The sequence below is a fragment of the Peromyscus californicus genome, unplaced genomic scaffold (assembly GCF_007827085.1).
Source record: "Peromyscus californicus insignis strain IS unplaced genomic scaffold, ASM782708v3 Scaffold_16__1_contigs__length_79575227, whole genome shotgun sequence".
NCBI lineage: Eukaryota > Metazoa > Chordata > Mammalia > Rodentia > Cricetidae > Peromyscus > Peromyscus californicus.
In genome coordinates, this window is record NW_026294458.1 from 42,360,340 (window position 1) to 42,378,243 (window position 17,904).

The window sequence follows — 17,904 nt, forward strand, 5'->3', positions numbered from 1 at the left end:
CAGCATCCAACTATTACTAAGTTACTAAGGCAGTTCAGGGTCAAGATATAGTTCCATGATATCGGCAGCAAAGAAAGCTCCAGGCTCAAAGAATATTCCATGTTAGACATTTGAGTATTTCTAAGTCAAGGAAAAATGTTAACTGAAGCTGAAAGCGTTTTTTCAGCTATGATTTGGCTTTTTATTTTGTTTTTCTTATGAGGCTGCTCAGCACCCTTCCTTGTGAGAAGCACTTCACCAAAGAGGGCGTGGTTACACAAAGAGGTAAAAAAAAATGTAACTGAACAGAAATTTTCATGACATAAATAAGCTAAATGGGGAGCAGCAACTTTATCATACACAGTAACTTGAGAAATTCAGTAAATTACCCCTTCATTTACATTGAAATATTAGCCAAAGACTGTGAAATCACTGGTTTTGATTAATAGGGCCTCTACATTCTAAGCAATTTTGTTTACTTGTTGTTAGCAGATAACTAAAACATATGCTATGTAAAGCATGTCATAATCCTCAAGTTCTAAAAAAAGGAAACTTACTTCCTCAAAGTAACTGGGGTGTGTGTGTGTGTGTGTGTGTGTGTGTGTGCTGAACCCTGTCCTTGTAGGCTAGGCAACCACTCTACTATTGATCTACACACACACAGCTCTTTTTATTTCTTTTCTTTTGACCCAGGGTCCTTTACCAGGCTAGCCTAGAACTTGCGATTCTCCTGTCTTAACCTCCTGAGATTCCAGGCCTCCACTACTGTGCTCCTCTCAACACATGGACATTCTTTATAAGCCTACCGACAGTCTCACTACCTAGAGTTCTGCTTCAATAGCTAAAAATCACAGTCACTTACCTCTCTATACGGACTCAGTCTGCCTGCATGGTCTTGGACACGGAAGTATTTGGACACCGGTTCCTGAGAGCTGCCACCGAATCGGGCTCCTGTTTCTGAGGAATGAGTCCTAGAGGTCTGCAAGTACTGATGATAGGCACTCTTCAGAGAGGAGTGCAACTTGGAAGTCAAGTCTGACTTCTGTAGCAGTGACACCTTTTCTGGCCACAGGCCAAGCTGCAGATTGGAGGCAGTTGGTTCCCTGGACTCCACATAGGACTTGGAGATTCCAGCGCTTTCTGGGTCATCGTCAGGGTAAAAAGTGATGGAAGGATCTGCCAAGTGGAAGGTGACATGCTCCCTCCTTTCCGCTCTCAAACCTTTACTTGAAGCTGCTTCCTCCTCCTCCTCCTCCTCCTCCTCCTCCTCCTCCTCCTCCGCCACCTGTCTGTCATCTCCACCGAAATTTCTCTGTAAGCGCTCTGACACCGACTGCAGGAGGGACAGGACGGACGAGGGCTGGTTTGCACTCTCCCTGGATTTCGTGGAGCCGTGGTGACCAGGCGAGACCTCGCTGGAGAGGACGTCCTCCTGGGAGCTGTCATCCTCGTAAATGGGACTCAGGGCTAAGGGATAAATTTTGTACCTTTTGGCTTCCACTGATAAGAACACTTCCGAACTGTCTCCATCAAATGCCTCACCCGGTTTACCTTCTTTTTCAAAATGATGGACCAGGTCAGTTCTGCTCTCAGACCTTTCACATGCTAGGCCAGGCATGCTGTTGGAGGAGGTGTCGGGAAATAAGACAGACTGTGTTCCTCTTAGTTCTGTAGGAGCATACTTGTCCTCCTCCTGGAGGGGCTCCTCATACAAGATGGTAAAGGAAGAATTGTCTTGTTCATCCTGAGAAATAAAGGCTAAGTTGGACTCTTCTTTCTCATCCATGTAATCCAGATCTCTCCTCTGATCATAGACTGCAGTAACAGACATGATCTGGTTGAGCCTCACTACCGTGTCCTCCTCTTGAAAATCTGGCATTGCCAAGGCTGGGTAGCCCTCGTAATCCTTACTTAACGTAGGAGATTCATAGCCCCTGAAATGTGAAGCGACTCTGTCAGTGTGCAGTACCAGTCCTTCCTTTACCTCACCAGACTGTTCTTCTGTTTCTTCAGCACTTTTCTCCATGTACTCTGGAGGAACACCCTTTTCACTTTGAAGGAAAGGACACATGGCCTCCACTTGCGAAATGGTCACCTCTGGTGGTGTTCCATTTGTTCTCTTGATGGCTACCTCTGTGGGTAACACGTCGGGGTTTTCAATGCTGCCTCTAGAATTTTCCGGAGCTGTTACTTCCATTTCCATCTCAGAAGGCATGGATGCGGTTGTTCCATTTGACAGTTCGGTATCTCTCTGAACTCTTTTTTCCAAAATCCCCAAGGAAGAATGGACTGTCTCATGGCATGTTCCTTTCATATCTAACACAAATGGGACTGCCGCAGCATTTCTAAGGACATCTTCAGCATCCTTCCGGTAAGTACTTTCCATTTTCGACACCGGTCTCTCTCCCCTCCCACTAACCCCGTCAGTGTCTTTCTGATAAACATTTACCACTTCTAACCTAACAGGTATCCATTCAGTTTTGTCCGCATCTCCTTCAGAGTCCTTTGGGTAAATATCTTCCATTTCTAATTCGACAGGCATCACGTCGGTTTTTGCAACATCGCTTTCCTCGTCCTCGTGGCAAGTGCCTTCCGTTCCTAACGTCACGGCTGCCACCACCTCAGCTTCTGAAGTGATCCCCTCACCATCTGTTTGGCAGATACTTTGCACTTCTGACATAACAGATGCGACCCCTGTCTTCCCCACATCCCCTTCAGCGTGCTTCTGGTAAATATTTCCCATCTCCACTGAAACAGGGGTCACCTCAGTCTTGACAATATCTCCCTCCGCATCCTTTTGATGGATAGTTTTCATTTCTGACATAGCGGGCATCACCTCAGGCTTGCCAGTATCCCCCTCGCTATCCATCTTATAAACTTTCTCCATTCCCAAAGTGGCAGGCAATTCCTCGGGTTTTTCCACATGTATCTGAGCATCCATTTGGTATATACCTCCCCTTGTAAGAATGTCAACCTCTGGCTCAGCTTTTGCCATGTTAAATTCAGCCTCCTTCTTACATGCTTTCTCTTTATGTGACATAAGAGGGGCTGCTTCATGTTTCCTAATATTCAGCTCAGCATCCCTTTTACTTAGTTTTCCCATCTCTAACATGGAAGGTATAAGCGTGAGTTTCCCTACATTTACTTCGTTATCCTTTTTGTGTGCTTTCCCCAACTCTGACATTGCAAGGGGTGTGCTTTTACTATGTCCTGGCAAACTTTTCTCAGATATGCATACAAGGCTGTCAGACAGACTGCTTTTGGAGGTGCCAGGCACGTGGACATCATCATTTGCAAACGGAGGCAAGTTTAAATTTAATACAAGAGTTCTAGTATCGTCTGTTTCCATTTTGTGATTATCCACACACTCTCTTTCTGTCGCCTTTTTACAGTCCTTGCTGACAAATACACGTGGCCACACTCTGTCATCCAACCTTGTATGGAAGAGGCCTTCAGCTTGTAAAATAGTCTCTGATTCCTGCAAATTTATAATATCAGACTGTCCAGCTCCACTTACCAAACCTGGGGACTGTTGACAGGGAACAACCTCTCCTTTAATTGACTCGGTGCCACTAACCAAGTTACCTATGGAGGAGAATTTACCTGATACTTTATTTTCACTAATTTCACACGTGCTTTGATTTACTGCCTGTTCTGATACCAAGAACTCCCTAACTATATCACGTGGTTTAACGCCACCACTGTTCAGAATCCTTGAAGTGTTAGCCTGAGGTTCAGAAGCCCAGGTACTTTCAGGATCACTGAAATCATCACTTGACAAATTTTCTTGGGCTGCAGAAATAACCTCATTGACTAATTCACTGCTCTGTTCTTCTAACAAATAAGATATATTCACACTATCAAAATCAAAAAGGAGACTTGTCTCACCAACTGCAGGTGAAACACTGTCCTTGTCTTCTTCTTCGACTTCTGACATATTTCCCACACTGCTCTCTTCCAAACACTCTTTCGGTTGGATCCCTGTTAATGCCACTTCTGATGGGATCTCGCCTTTCCCAGTCCCTGGATTCATGACATCTTTGGCTGGATGCCCCTGGCAGGTACCCACCGTATGTCTGGATTTCAGTTCTTCCCTGGCAGAACTGAAAATCTCCTCAATCAATGTATCAGCTTTTGAGAGTAAACCACATTTGAGAAAAAGTTGGTCATGTGCTCTTCTCCTTGCTTCTGTCTGGTCAGCAGATGCTTCAGAACACTGCCGGCATGAGCTGTTAACTGACACTGGCGCCCCAGCAACTGTTCCTGTCTCTGCCTTCATGGGACTGCCAAAGGAGGCAGCGGTTGGGAAATCAAGAGGTACCTCCCTGGTCTGAGTCCCCAGATATCCCTGACAGGGCATCACTTCTGCCCCTTTTGGGCTGCGCGTCTCTAATTCCAGATAAGAGTTACTATGGTCCAGCCGGTCAGTAACAGAAGCACCTTCACGTGTGATGTTTACAGTAACTTGTAAATAATCAAAATGACTTGGGGGATCATGCGAGTTGACCGCCGTGCTATCTCCTTTTGAGTGGCAAGAGGAGGAAGATGCAGTCCCAGCACTCAGGAGAGGAGAGTTTTCTCTGTGACATGAGGCTTCCCCTTCTGATCTCAGCAGAGAGGGCACATGGAGTGAGCTAGGGTCCTCAGATGTAAACACGTTTTTCTCCAAATAGGCATCAGAACCCAGAAAAGATGAATATCCTTGTGTGTTGTCGGTTTCTTGGAACTTTGGAGAAATATTATCTGAACTCAGATCTTCCATTTTAGAGACACTAGAACTCTTTTCAGTCATACAAATAGCTAAAGATGGACTGAATATGCACATGTTAGCTTTACAGTTCTGTGCCATGGGCCTCGTGGATTCCTCCTCTGGACCAAGAGGTACAATCCCAGGCTGATTGCCTTTGAGCAGAGCAGCAGGGTTGTCTAGGGTGTCTTTCTCTGTTTCTTGTACACTGTGACGTTGAGAGGCAGGAGAAATCCCAGCCTGCTGATTCTCTTTAAAGCTACCACCTAAACACATCTCTTCAATCTCCTTGTGATGCACTGATTGACCATTTCTGTCCTTTTCAATCTCTAGAGAATTTAATCCTGATAAAACAGTCTCAGCTAGCTCACCTGCAACTGTTAACTGAGAAAAATAAAGTTCCTCCTGAGAAATGTCTCTGGGTTCTGCTTGAGAAACAGAAAGCTTGGACAAGGCTTTTCCTTTTCTAGAATGCGATGCAGCAGGGAGGCTGCTCTGAGCATCCTCCCCCACTTGGAGCAGCATTTTAGCAGTTTGGGTTTCCAAGGAAAGATAATCAGACTTCTCTGCGGGGCTACCCGCTTTAGTGTTTGAGGACATTAACTCTGCTTTCTTAGGACCATGAGATAAGACAGAATTGTGGTCCTCTGAGACACCTCCATGCTCAAAGTCCAACAGATCCACCCCAGCTAAATGAGTGTCAGTGGTTTTAGGACCTAAAGGAAACTTGCATTTTTCACTATCAGGAAGGGTTTCCTTGGACTCAACAATCACAGATGCATGTCCAAGGTGAAGGGCAGGATTCGCCCCGTCTGCAGCCTCAGAATGACTTCCCACAGCGTGACACTCACGAGGATGAGAGAAAATGTTGCCCTGTCCAGTTTCACTGGACAGAGACGGCTCCCTCTTTAAACCAGGGAAACCCGACCTGCAGAGCATGTCGACTCCAGAAGCAAAGGCAGGAGGAGGTGAGGCACTGGAATCACAAGTTTTACAGTCAAGGTTAAGAGGTGTCTCAGCATCAGGGAACACTTTGGCTTTTTGTGGATTCTCTGTGTGAAAAGTAGATTCGGAAACAGGATTCAGTTCAGGTGTTATCTCACTTTCTACGCATGCTACAGAGTCATTCATGTACTTCACACAACCAGGGTCCTCTTGATTTTTTTCCATACTGTGAGCTTTGACATGTAGCACCAAACCAAGCCTTTTGGTTTCTGTTTCATACAGTGGCTCGGTATCCTTGAGTAAGGACTCAATTCTGTCTTCTGGAGCTCTTGTATGACTTAGAGTGGTGGGCTCACCCCCCGAGGGACCTTCTGTTTCTTGCGTGATTTCTGAAATCACATTTTTCTGCGAGTCTCGGGCAGGTAACTCCTTTCCTTCGCTAACAAGTTCTGAGCCTGTCGCGGCATGTCCCTGGAGAGCAGTAACGCTGGTGTGATTGACATTCCGCCTGGATGGGCTCTCTGTAGCTGGCTTGTCACAACAGTTCCTCTCTGGCAACCGCACATCTTCATGCCTAATTGATTGATTTGGACTTGACAAATTTGTACTTTCCACTTTGGTAATGTCACTCCCATCGGATTTACTATGAGGGAAATCAGAAACAGCAGGTCTCCGAGGCTCAACATGCTCCTCTCTTGGCACTGACATCCCATCACTCATCGTGGGGCTGTTTTCTCTCAACGTCTTTTCTGTTGCAGTTTTTCTCTGAAATTCTGGACAAGGGACCTGGCTGCTTTGACTTCCTATAAACGACGATGGACAGACCAAACTACGCTCAGTAGTTTGTGAGTCAGATCCCCCAACAACAGAGCTGGGGTTAGACACGGAAGAAGGGGAGGCCCAACTTCTCCCAGAACCTCCATGGCTATTTTTATCTAAAATAGTCTTAGATGAAGCAATCTTCCGCAATTCTGGGTTATTTTCCAGATGGCTTTCTATGTTGAGACTTACTTGGCTGCAGCCAGAGACCTCTGAGGGACCTCCAGGCAAACATCCTTTTGGAGCTACCTCTCTGCTGGCTGAGGACAAGGGGGCCATCACAGTGTCCATTATACTTCTAGAGCCAGTGTGTGCGTGTGTACTTGAGTCAGAGCTTTCCTCTTCTCTGTCTAAGTGATTCACAGTTTCCAGCACAGTCTGTTGCGTCAAGTACTTCCTGATTTGTGTGGGGCCTCGATATGTGGCATATGTTACTGAAGGCTTCTCTGGTTTACCAACAGTGCCTTTTCTGTGAAAAGAGACAGCATGGGTATCAGGCAACATAAGTAATCACAGTATACCAGCAAGTGTGAAGTATGTCCTTCAAATACCACGTCCCATGTATTCAGTTTTAGAGAATGTTCTAGAAATTTTAGTTATAAAGTTTACCTGTTTCATTATAAATATTGAAGATTTGACAGGCAGGGTGCAATTATCAACTCTGCATTAATGTCTGAGGCTCCTCAGAACTATTCCTTTGCATCTCACTGCACATGTATTTCTAATTGTGGGTAATAGAAAGAACACAGAATGACAAACCAGGCCCTGGGTTCTTGTTCTAATCCCCAAACATCCTACCTAACGGAGCACAATGGCTGTGCTTCATGTTGGTACCATTAAGCTTACATATTACTGATTCCTCCAACAAATCAGAATGCCAGAAGCATCTATGTCTTTACTTTTTCATGTGAATTTGAATGGCAGCGCTTTGGTGCACAAGTTGGAGAAGTTTTAGAGAAAAACAAGATGTGTCTGTCACTCACAGTTAACACTGAATAGGCATTAATTCAATCAATGATAGAGTTCCTGGCAATTTCCTCTCGCATTAAGTTTCTCAAATATTCAGCTTGTAGTAAGTCCTACATTGCCTGGGTGAATGCAGACATCACAGTGGAGTTCTGGAAGGGCTGGAGGACCAACTGCAGCAGGAAGGTCCTGATGTTCTCACCATCACACTTGCTGTGAAGAGTCTACCTCTACAAGCTCACGTAGAAGAAGCCAGGTTGCTTTGTCGCCCTGTGTAAACACCATTCCTAGCCTCTTCATTTTTATCATCAAAGGGAAACTGACCCCAATCCTAAACTCGAAGAATGAAGCTGCTCAATCACCTCCACCACAAATGGAACCCTTCTACTAAAGATGGACATTTAGTCTCTGAGCCTCAAATTCACAGGCCACAGTATTTACCGAATTAAGTTATAAAGAGCTAGGAAGTTTTCCCCCACTATTCTATTAACCATCTGAGGGGACAAGGTGAGCCATCATCAGCTCTGCATATTTAAATATTGCACAAAATACCTAAAAAATAGCATCTATGTAATGTCTAGTGTGAATTAATGCACGGCTAATAATTATTCTAAATGTTAAGCAATCTTCCTCAGACTAATTACCGTATTTGTGATTTACTTTTTATGTGTATGTATGTGTGTCTGAACGTACGTTCGTGTGCCATGTGAATGCAGGTGCCTGTGAGCATCAGAGGACAGCATCAAATCCTTGGAACTGGAGGTATTGGTATTTGTGAACCACCTGACCTGGGTGCTAGGAACTGAGGCTAGGTTCTCTTCAAGAGCAGCAAATGCTCTCAACCACTGAGCCATTTCTCCAGTCCCCAGTGTCTCAATTCTTAAGAGTGAAATTAAAGTGTTTAAGTTCTAAATTCATATTAAAATGCAGGACCCTGAATACAAAGATAAATGGTGGAAATATTCTTTATGTGACTTTTTCAGGTAGCACCTGCCATAATCTAAAATATTACTATAGAATCCATATGAAAAGTGAAAAAAATCTAGTTAGTATTCCAATACCTTTAAAAATACAGCTCATCTTTACTTTTAAAGCAATATTAAGGAAGCTAGATTTATCTCAATGATAAAGCCAAGTACCTCTCCTTCAGCATATAAAAACTTCAGCATACATCTTAAATTTTATATCTCTTAAATATATCTTAAATTTTAACTGAACTAGTTTATTTCACCTCATATAAATGCTGGCTCCTAAAATCGTACCACGCCGTAACTGTAGACAAGGAAAAAAGTCTGTTCCATTCATTAGTTTTACTGTCCATTATAAATTAACCAAACTAGGTCCCTACAATAGTGGCTTTAGCTACAGCATGAGTTTCAGACAAGATCCAAGAATTATTAAACAAAGCCTGACTTTGCATAAGGCAGTCTTTCTAAGAAAATTTACGAAGACACAAACAGGGGCTGGAGGTATGGCACAGTGATTAAGAGTACTTGTTGCTCTGGCAGGAGACCCTGGTTCCATTCTCTGCACCCATGTGGCAGCTCACAACCACCCTTACTTCGGTCTCGAGGGATCCAACACCCTCTTCTGAACTCTGCAGGGACCAGGCAGGCAAAGAGTGCAGACATACATGCAGGCCAAAAAGTCATACACACTCCAAGTATTCATATCTGAATATTCAAAACGGTCATAAAATAAAAACAGGCAAGGACAGATAAAGGTAGTGTTACTGGCAAATCCCATATCAGCATATGTAAGTTTTTCAAAAATAAAAGAACCTTTCAGAACAACATACTAAAATCCAGACATCAGGACAAAGAACAGATTCTATCATGTTTTTTTTTTTCTTTCAAAGTTATAATGTTACTTAAAACTATATTATCCTTATAAAACTATACTTAAAAACCTATTTTCAGTAGACTACACCTTTTTTTCCAAAATACGACCCAAATTCAGAAATGGGTAACTAAAGGAATGTATATGACGCCAATGAAACAGGAAATAATACATAGGAATCAGAGCTTTATTTACCATGTACAGTAAATGTAGGGAACTTGTAACCAGCTCTGTCTGAACTAGATCTCAAAGCATTTTATCCTGCACAATAATTACAAACTTATTATAACAATGTCTTGTATAGTTCTGGCGCATTGAGAGGGGAATCAGTATTATACTTTTATATTTTTAGGACTTTCTGCATAATTTCAACTACGATGACTTTAATGCCTTGGTTTAAAATTCTAACCAGATGATCTTCTGTGGCACCCTGGATGGAAAAACTACATATTTGTAACTCAAGTGTGCATTCGTTATATTAAGCAACTGCCATGTTTAAAGCATTGAACATCAAAGTCGCAAGCCTGGCTTTATGCGTTATAATTAGTTGCTGCAGTGCTGAGCAGCTATCCTGCCATGATTTAAAGGGTCAGTCGGCCACCACCGTCTACTCTCTACACTGCTGTTTCACAGGTTACAGCAGAATCTATATAGCTGAATAATGACAAAAACATAAAAAGATCCTATTTTCTCATTATTTTTAAGTAAAATAGAGCTGCTAAAAACATGTGACTTTATCTCTGGGCATGGTGGTACTCAGTCCTAGCATTTGGGAACCAGAGGCAGGACTAACTGAGTTTGAGGCCAGCCTGGTCTACATAGAAAAGGCTAAATTAGTATCAAAACAAAACAAAACAAAAAAAAGCTAAAAGGCTTATCTTTCACAAGCTGAACAGAGAAAAGAGAATTTCATATATGTAATTATGCATGTGATATACAGCTTATTCTTTATCCAAAAAGTACATGCCCCCCCCCCAAATTATACAAATAAAGTAAAATACTAAGAGATTACAAGTATTTAAAAAAACAGGCCTACATGCCCAAGACAGTACTACATCCTGTGAACTTTCCTCAGCCTCTCTATGGGGTGACAATGTGCACAGTATGGATACTGTATGTGCTACAGTATGGATAAACCTGATATACCTGGTATTTCAGCTAAATTCAGCTAAAGACGTATCGTTTACCAAAGAAAATTCTAGCAGCCTGCAAATAACAATCAGGCTTTTAGAAAACATATTTAATAACTGGCTTTGGAAAAACATGACTAAGTTACTCTTGAAGCAATATTGATTTTCTTTCAAAGCACATTCTCTTTTATGACAGGGAAGATTTTTAACTGTTTTATGTAAAGGAAAGCTATACAACTAACAAAGTTGGTTTTTTGAAAGGAGCTACTTGACAAAATAGCTTTTCATGATGACTGGGAACCTGTGAAAAACAAAAACGATAACAGAAATTAACCAACATGAAGGCACAGGGACTGTCTCAGGTCCTCAGTAGAGCCCTTTTGTTTAATGGCATAGATGCTTAAAACATTTCTCTCTCCATCAGAAGAGATTCTTAGTCAAGGAGGAAAGGGCTGGGCGGTGGTGATGCACACCTTTAATCCCAGCACTCAGGAGGCAGAGGCAGGCGGATCTTTGTGAGTTTGAGGCCAGCCTGGTCTACAGAGCGAGATCCAGGAAAGGCGCAAAACCAAAACCAAAAAAAAAAAAAAAAAAAAAAAGAGGAGGAGGAAAAGAAAAGTACTTGACATAGTCTCGACAATATGGGGGATGGAAAATACTCTGTCTAGTATATTTGGGTGTAAGAAAAAACAAGTTTATACCTGTTCTTTAATCAAAGAAAGAAAAAAAAACGGGTGTTGAAGTGCTCCTTAAATTCAAAAAACGTCTTTTGTTAGAGCTCTGTAAGAGGTTCATAAACCCAGTTTCATGAATGGAGTTGATTTACTTTTAACCCCTTTAATTGGATTCCACCAAACAGAAGGAAGAGGAGGAACAAAAGAAAGAAAAGGAAGGAAGGAAGGAACAGAGAGAGCGAGAGAGCGAGAGAGCGAGAGAGAGGACATTGAAGTACTACAGATCTTGACCATCAGTTACTGGGTGCACAAGCAGCGCACACTCCCAGTCCTGACACAGCAGCTCTTCACAGTTGGAAACGCTCATGCAAGGGAATCTTGAATTTAAGATAATTCTTCAACTAAGCCAAATTTAGCACTAATAAGGTGGTAGCACTACCCCCTAAAGGGGCACAACAAGCCTAGGGGCATGTAGAGAATGTACACTATCACATCATCTGGGATCTGGCAGGGAAGACTATTACAGAACACTTTTTCCAAGTCCTTCAATTGATGAGGACTACCACCCAGGCTCACAAAGCTAGGTCCAAAAACTTAGGGTTTTTTCTTTCTGTTTGTTGCCCAAATAACTTTCAAACTTACTTTGGTGTATCAGTGGTTTCCTGTTCGCTGTCTTGTGTTGTATCCGAAGAAAAGGCATCAGACAGTTCTGAGGAGTTGGACTCTGGTTCGTCCACAGGAAGCACTGGAATCATCACGGGGCCGGCAGTCTCCTCCTCCCTGAGGATCCCCTCCTCAGGAGGGCCACTGGGAGCCTGTGGGCCTTTCTCAGATTTATCTTGGTCATCTTTGAAAGAAGATTGCTTAACTTCCCCAAGAGACGACTTTCCTGAGATATTGAATAAGTTTCCAAGAAAGTGAAAAAAGCTTTCTTTTGGCTGTCGCTCACTCTCTCCTGTTTTTGCATCTGACGTGGAATTAGAAAGGTCATTTGGCTTCGGGGGATCGTCCAGCATTGGAAGTATGGCAGGCTGTTCGGCATGGTTCCCTCTGTCCTCACCTTGGGGAATCTGAAAACAAAATAAATTAACATCATCATAACAGACAAACTGGACAGCTAGCGCATGGCGGAGGCCAGGGACACACATGTGACCCAAACCCTCAGCTTGCTTTTCACACTGTTTACAACCTTCTTAGATCAGAGTCTGTGCAGCTTAAATAAAGCTGCACATTAGCATCACAAAGGGAGACACCCCAACACCCCAAACAGGAGTAACCAGTCCAGGTTTGGAGGAGATGGCAGCAGAGGTTGTAACTAGGTGATGCTTCTTAGAGGAAGGGAACCCCTGAAGGGAACCTAAAAGTTGGCTATGGAATGTCTGTCTGCCTCTCCCTGTGTGTATAGTGAGGCATTGGCTTTTAAGGAGTTTACTATACCTGGAAATTAATGAGGATGGAAAACTGAGAAGAGTGATAATGGAGATAAGAGACAGATCACAGCAAAGCTTACAGGTACTCAAATATGCCCTTGACCACTGTAGAGCTTGAGGGTATTACTTCAAACACTCAGTCATTATATATATAAACCCACCCTGACTGTATCGTTTCAGCATGGTATTAATTCATGATGCTGTTGTAGTATGAAAAACTGTTCCCTTAGGTGGTCAAGAAAGACCATAACATGGTACACCCAATTCAGAGTAAAGGGCCACTGAGACCCTTTATGGTAAAACATTCAGTCGTGACAGGGAATTCCATGAAAAAACAACAGAGTGTACTGGGCATTCATTGAAGACACTGAACATTTTCAGAGGTATTTTACCTGCTCCAAATTCAACTGTCAGTAAAGCATACAAACATTCATGTGAACTGCTCAAGCTAAGATTAAACCAGGAGAGCAAAGAATGTGCTGGCATTTCACCTTACACTCTGCCGGGATGCCAAAAGCCTCAAGCAAATGTGCCAACTCACCCTACCTCCTAAACATGCTTGCTCACATAGTTGCATACTTGGAAATGGAATGCACACCCAAAAGTATCTGTCACTCACCATGCTCAAGAGTACTCATAAAAAGAAACCTCAAGTGTGAGTCAGGAAAAGATCAGAAGATCAAGGTAAAATCACCCGAGGGGAACTGCAGGGTCACATGACAAATTTTGCAAGAAGCTGGTCTTCAAGACAGCAAAGCTATCATAATTGTCATTTGTTCACCTCTGTCCATGTTATAATCCAAGCCCAAAACAGCTTAAAAGGGCATTCCACTAACCACTGATTGTTATTATCCCTAGTCACTTCCCAGCTACTGACTGCGCACGCACTGTCCAGGAGTCAGGAAAAATGTCCTACATTTGTGTAGCACGAGGGCACATACTTATGCACATGCATGGCGTAGCTACCTAAGCCCATATATGCATGCCCAAGGTGACCTATAAAAGCAGACTCTACCCACTCTCCAACTCTCTCTTCCGCACTTCCCTTTTTGGTAGGCCTATTTACATGTTCCCCCTTTCCCTTCCCTAATAAAACTCTTATAGTGGGTGTAGCTAGAGTTTTCCTGCCTGGCCCACAGTCAGGACAAATCTCTCACTCGCCAGTCCCACAGCCGCTCAGACCCAACCAAGTAAACACAGAGACTTATATTGGTTACAAACTGTATGGCTGTGGCAGGCTTCTTGCTAACTGTTCTTATATCTTAAACTAATCCATTTCTATAAATCTATACCTTGCCACATGACTCGTGGCTTACCGGCATCTTCACATGCTGTTTCTCATCGTGGCGGCTGGCAGTGTCTCTGACTCAGCCTTCCACTTCCCAGCTTTATTCTCCTCCTTGTCCCGCCTATACTTCCTCCTGCCTGACTACTGGCCAATCAGTGTTTTATTTACTAACCAATCAGAGCAACACATTTGCCATACTGAACATCCCACAGCAAGTGGGTTCCTTTGTACCTCGTGTTTTCTCACACCTGGTAAATAATGCCTAACATTGGTGCTGTGACCAAGTAGGCCCTCCCAGGGCCCTGTGCCAGGATCCTGAACCGAGGTTGGTTCATCCACAACTGCCCACCTTCCATCTCCCCGGCCGCAGAAGGGCTCGGCACAATATCGGCTTAACTAGTCAGCATAAGCAGGTCCCTTAACCAGTCAGCATAAGCAGGTCCCTTAACCAGTCAATGTAAACAGGTCCTTTAACCAGTCAGCATAAACAGGTCCCTGCACCCTTGGGAACAACCATTGATCATCTGGTGTCCTTCTGGTGTCCTTGGAACTGGGGGTACCCCCGCCCATGGTCTTTATCAGCTACAGTTGGCCCCCATCACTGACTATCACCCTCAGCCATTTCCCACAACTGCAGTCTGAAGTCTCCTTTTCATTCTTTTCTTGTCTCTCGGACCCTCATCCTCGGGCTGCTGCCCTGGCCTCGCTCTTTGCTTGACAGAACACTGAGTGACTTGTGCCATTAATCCTCGCTTGATCTCTGGGACGCCTGAGATACTGTAGCCACTGGATCTCATTTTTTTTTTATTATTATTATTTTTCTCTCTTCCACAGTCATGGGAAATAAGGCTTCCAATCCCAAAAGCCCCACATCTCCTCTGGGATGCCTTCTGGAAACCCTCAAACCTCTCAGCTTAATGTCTTATTTAAAGACTTCTAAGCTTATCCGCCTCTGCACTAAAAAAAATGGCCTAAATATCCCTTAGATAATAAAAAATGGCCACCTAATGGCTCGTTGGACCCCAATATTTTACAGGAATTATCTAACTTCTGTCAGCAAAGGGGCAAATGGGAAGAATTACCTTACATCTAGGTGTTTTTCTATCTTAGGGCCAAACCCTCTCTCCTTGATCCCTACTCACCTGCCCACATGATCCTAGCTATGCACCCCGAACCAGAGGAACCTCTTACTACTGCTTCAGATCCTGCCAATGAACCCCCTCCTTTCTGACCTCCCACTCCTCCTCCTCCAGCGACTGCTCCTTCGGCTCCTCCAGCCCCTTCCTCCTCTCCAGGACTGTCCTATCTCCATCAGTTCTTTCACCCTAATAGTCAGGCTCTGTCTCAGTTTGTCACAGCCCACCTACAGCCTACCTCTGAGGACTTACAGTTCTTAAAAAACTATTGCTGCCTCTTGTAAATTTTGTCAAAAGTCAGATCCCAATTCCAAATATTGGAGCCAACCTTTTCCCACCCACCAGGCTGGAGGTGGAGGCTCCCTTCCAGGGACTGACTGGCAGCTCGATTTTACCCATATGCCCACTGTCAGATGAATTAAATATCTTCTAGTGCTCGTGGATTCCTTCTCGAGCTGGGTGGAGGCATTTCCGGTTTCTAATAAACCGGGCTCAGAGAGTCGCTGACCTCCTTCTCCGGGAGATCATCCCCGATTTGGGATCACTGCTTCTCTCCAGTCTGATAATAGCCCAGAGTTCACCTCCCAGATTTCCCAAACCCTATCTAAAGCTCTTAACGTCCCTTGACATTTCCATATCCTTCACCATCCTCAGTCCTCAGGGAAGGTGGAATGGACCAACCGCTCTTTAAAAAACATCCTTATTAAGATGACACAGGAACTTCACCTTGACTGGGTAAAATTATTGCCTCCGGCTCTTCTCAGGCTCCGGGCTCTTCCCAAGCAACCCCTCTCCATTGCACGGTGCAAACTCATGTACAGGAGTCCAGTTCTAACCCCCAGCCTCCTATCCAAACCTTCGCCCCTCCCTGACCACCCGCTCACCTCCTTGCTCTATCATTTCCGTTCCCTCCTATGGAATTTGGCCGACCATTCCCTACCCCAGCCATGTGACAACCCCTGCCCACCCCCATCAACATTGGGGATCAGGTCCTTCTTTCCCCTCCAGGGCAGCACCCCTCACTCCTTTCCCCCTAAATGGCAGGGACCCTTCAAGGTAATTCTTGTAACCTCCATAGCTGCTAAGCTTGAGGGCTTCCCCCACTGGATTCATCAGTCTCACCTGAAGCCTTTTACCCTACCGCCACCCCAGGGCAATTACTCCTCACACACAGTGACACAAACAGAGCCCTGCTCTCTTAAGTTCCAGAGGACACCAGAATCAACTGCCTTGTCTCCAGTTCCAGAAGAATGAGGTTTCATCCCACAACTGTACTCAATCCCACCAGACTGGGAACCTCATATGTCTTGTCTTCCTGACTCCCCCTCCGCATTCTCCTGTCCCTACTGATCACATTCTGCTTCATCATTTTCTCTTCCCTGTCTCTAATAACATATTCAAATTTCTAATTAACTGCTCAGCTAACTGTTACAGGACCAGTGCCAGCCATAGAGCCGGAGGCGCAAAGACCAACGAATATACCCAGGCGGTAAGAAACAGTAACACTCCAGAGGTATCCACACCCCCTGACTCAAAAGGATCTGGACTCTCAAAAAACAAACCAAAACAGACTTTAATATAACAATTTATTACTGTTAAATGCCCCTCAACAATCAATCACCTGTGTCTCCTGGATGCTGAAATGATACCTCGATAATGAAAGTAAACAGGTTTCTCTCAGGTGAAGATAAAAAGCCTAATTGGTAAGAATAAAAATAAAGCATGTTCCAGATTTCTCTCTCTTGCCATATGACTCTATAAATTTTAACACTAACCAATAAAATTCTGATAGCAGAGTACTAAACACTATAGTATCATGGCTACCAGCTCAGGATTTTAAATTCCCTCTTCTTGCTTCTTAATATGTTTAAAATTTGTCTCCTTCATAAAATTAAAAATCCTTCTGAGCTCCAGAGTCATCTTGGACCCACCTGGACAGGTCAGATCCACTTCAGATAAGTATCATTCTTTTTTTTTTGTTTGTTTTTTTGTTTTTTTGAGACAGGGTTTCTCTGTGTAGCTTTGCACCTTTCCTGGATCTCACTCTGTAGACCAGGCAGGCCTCAAACTCACAAAGATCCGCCTGCCTCTGCCTCCTGAGTGCTGGGATTAAAGGTGTGCACCACCGAAGGTATCATTCAAACTTTCCTGGTTCCAGGACCCCTCCCCTCCTTCATCCTGGGACTGCCACCTTCATTTCCCCTTTCCCAAAAAAATATTTTTTTTCTCTAAACTTCTCTTCTGCCTCACCAGCACCTTGTCAGATCCAAGCTGTCAGATCCAAGCAACAAAGGATGATTCCACAGGGCTAAAAACAGCTGCGAAGACAATCAGCTACCTCAGAACACCTGGCTACCTCAAGAAAAGCCCCCTCCCCACACTGAGTCAGCTGGAAACAGTTCCGGGAGACACAGTACTCCCATCCCAATTCACCTGCCACCCATAACCCCCTACTTTTTATAATAACAGAAAGTGTGGAGTGTTATCATTCTTAGTCACTTCCCAACTACATGATCGCACACGAGCTGTCCAGCAGTCAGGCAAAACGCTTAGTCACTCCAGGACCTTACGTCCTATGTAACCCATGTGTCTTGTGGTCATGTAATCTGCGTGCAGTGTGATCATGTAATCTATGCGAATGCGTGGCAATAGCTACACATGCACATATAGGCATGTACGAGGTGACCTATAAAAGCAGGCCCCACCTGCTCCCCAACTCTCTCTTCCACACCTCCCTTTTCGGTAGGCCTATTTACATAATCCCCCTTCCCCTGCCCTAATAAAACTCTAATAGTGGGTTCCGTTGCACCTCAAGTTTTCTCTCGTGCCCAGTAAATAACACCGACAAATAACACTTATCAAATATACTATGAGGCACTGAAAATAATGTTAAAAATATGATGAGCACAATGATTTCAAGTCAGTATTTTAGGCTGGCCACCTTAGAAGTG

At 44.0% G+C, this 17,904-nt stretch overlaps 1 protein-coding gene across 1 annotated transcript in view; it reads right to left on the reverse strand.

Annotated features, from left to right (window-relative positions):
- Window positions 1-17,904, reverse strand: part of Crybg3 (crystallin beta-gamma domain containing 3) — a 112,010-nt gene that overhangs the window by 60,123 nt on the left and 33,983 nt on the right. The window contains exons 3-4 of the mRNA XM_052740942.1: window positions 11,742-12,169; window positions 842-6,959 (exon numbers count right to left, since the gene is read on the reverse strand). Of these exons, the coding sequence (XP_052596902.1) occupies window positions 842-6,959; window positions 11,742-12,169 (6,546 nt within the window). The remainder of the gene's footprint in view (window positions 1-841; window positions 6,960-11,741; window positions 12,170-17,904) is intronic.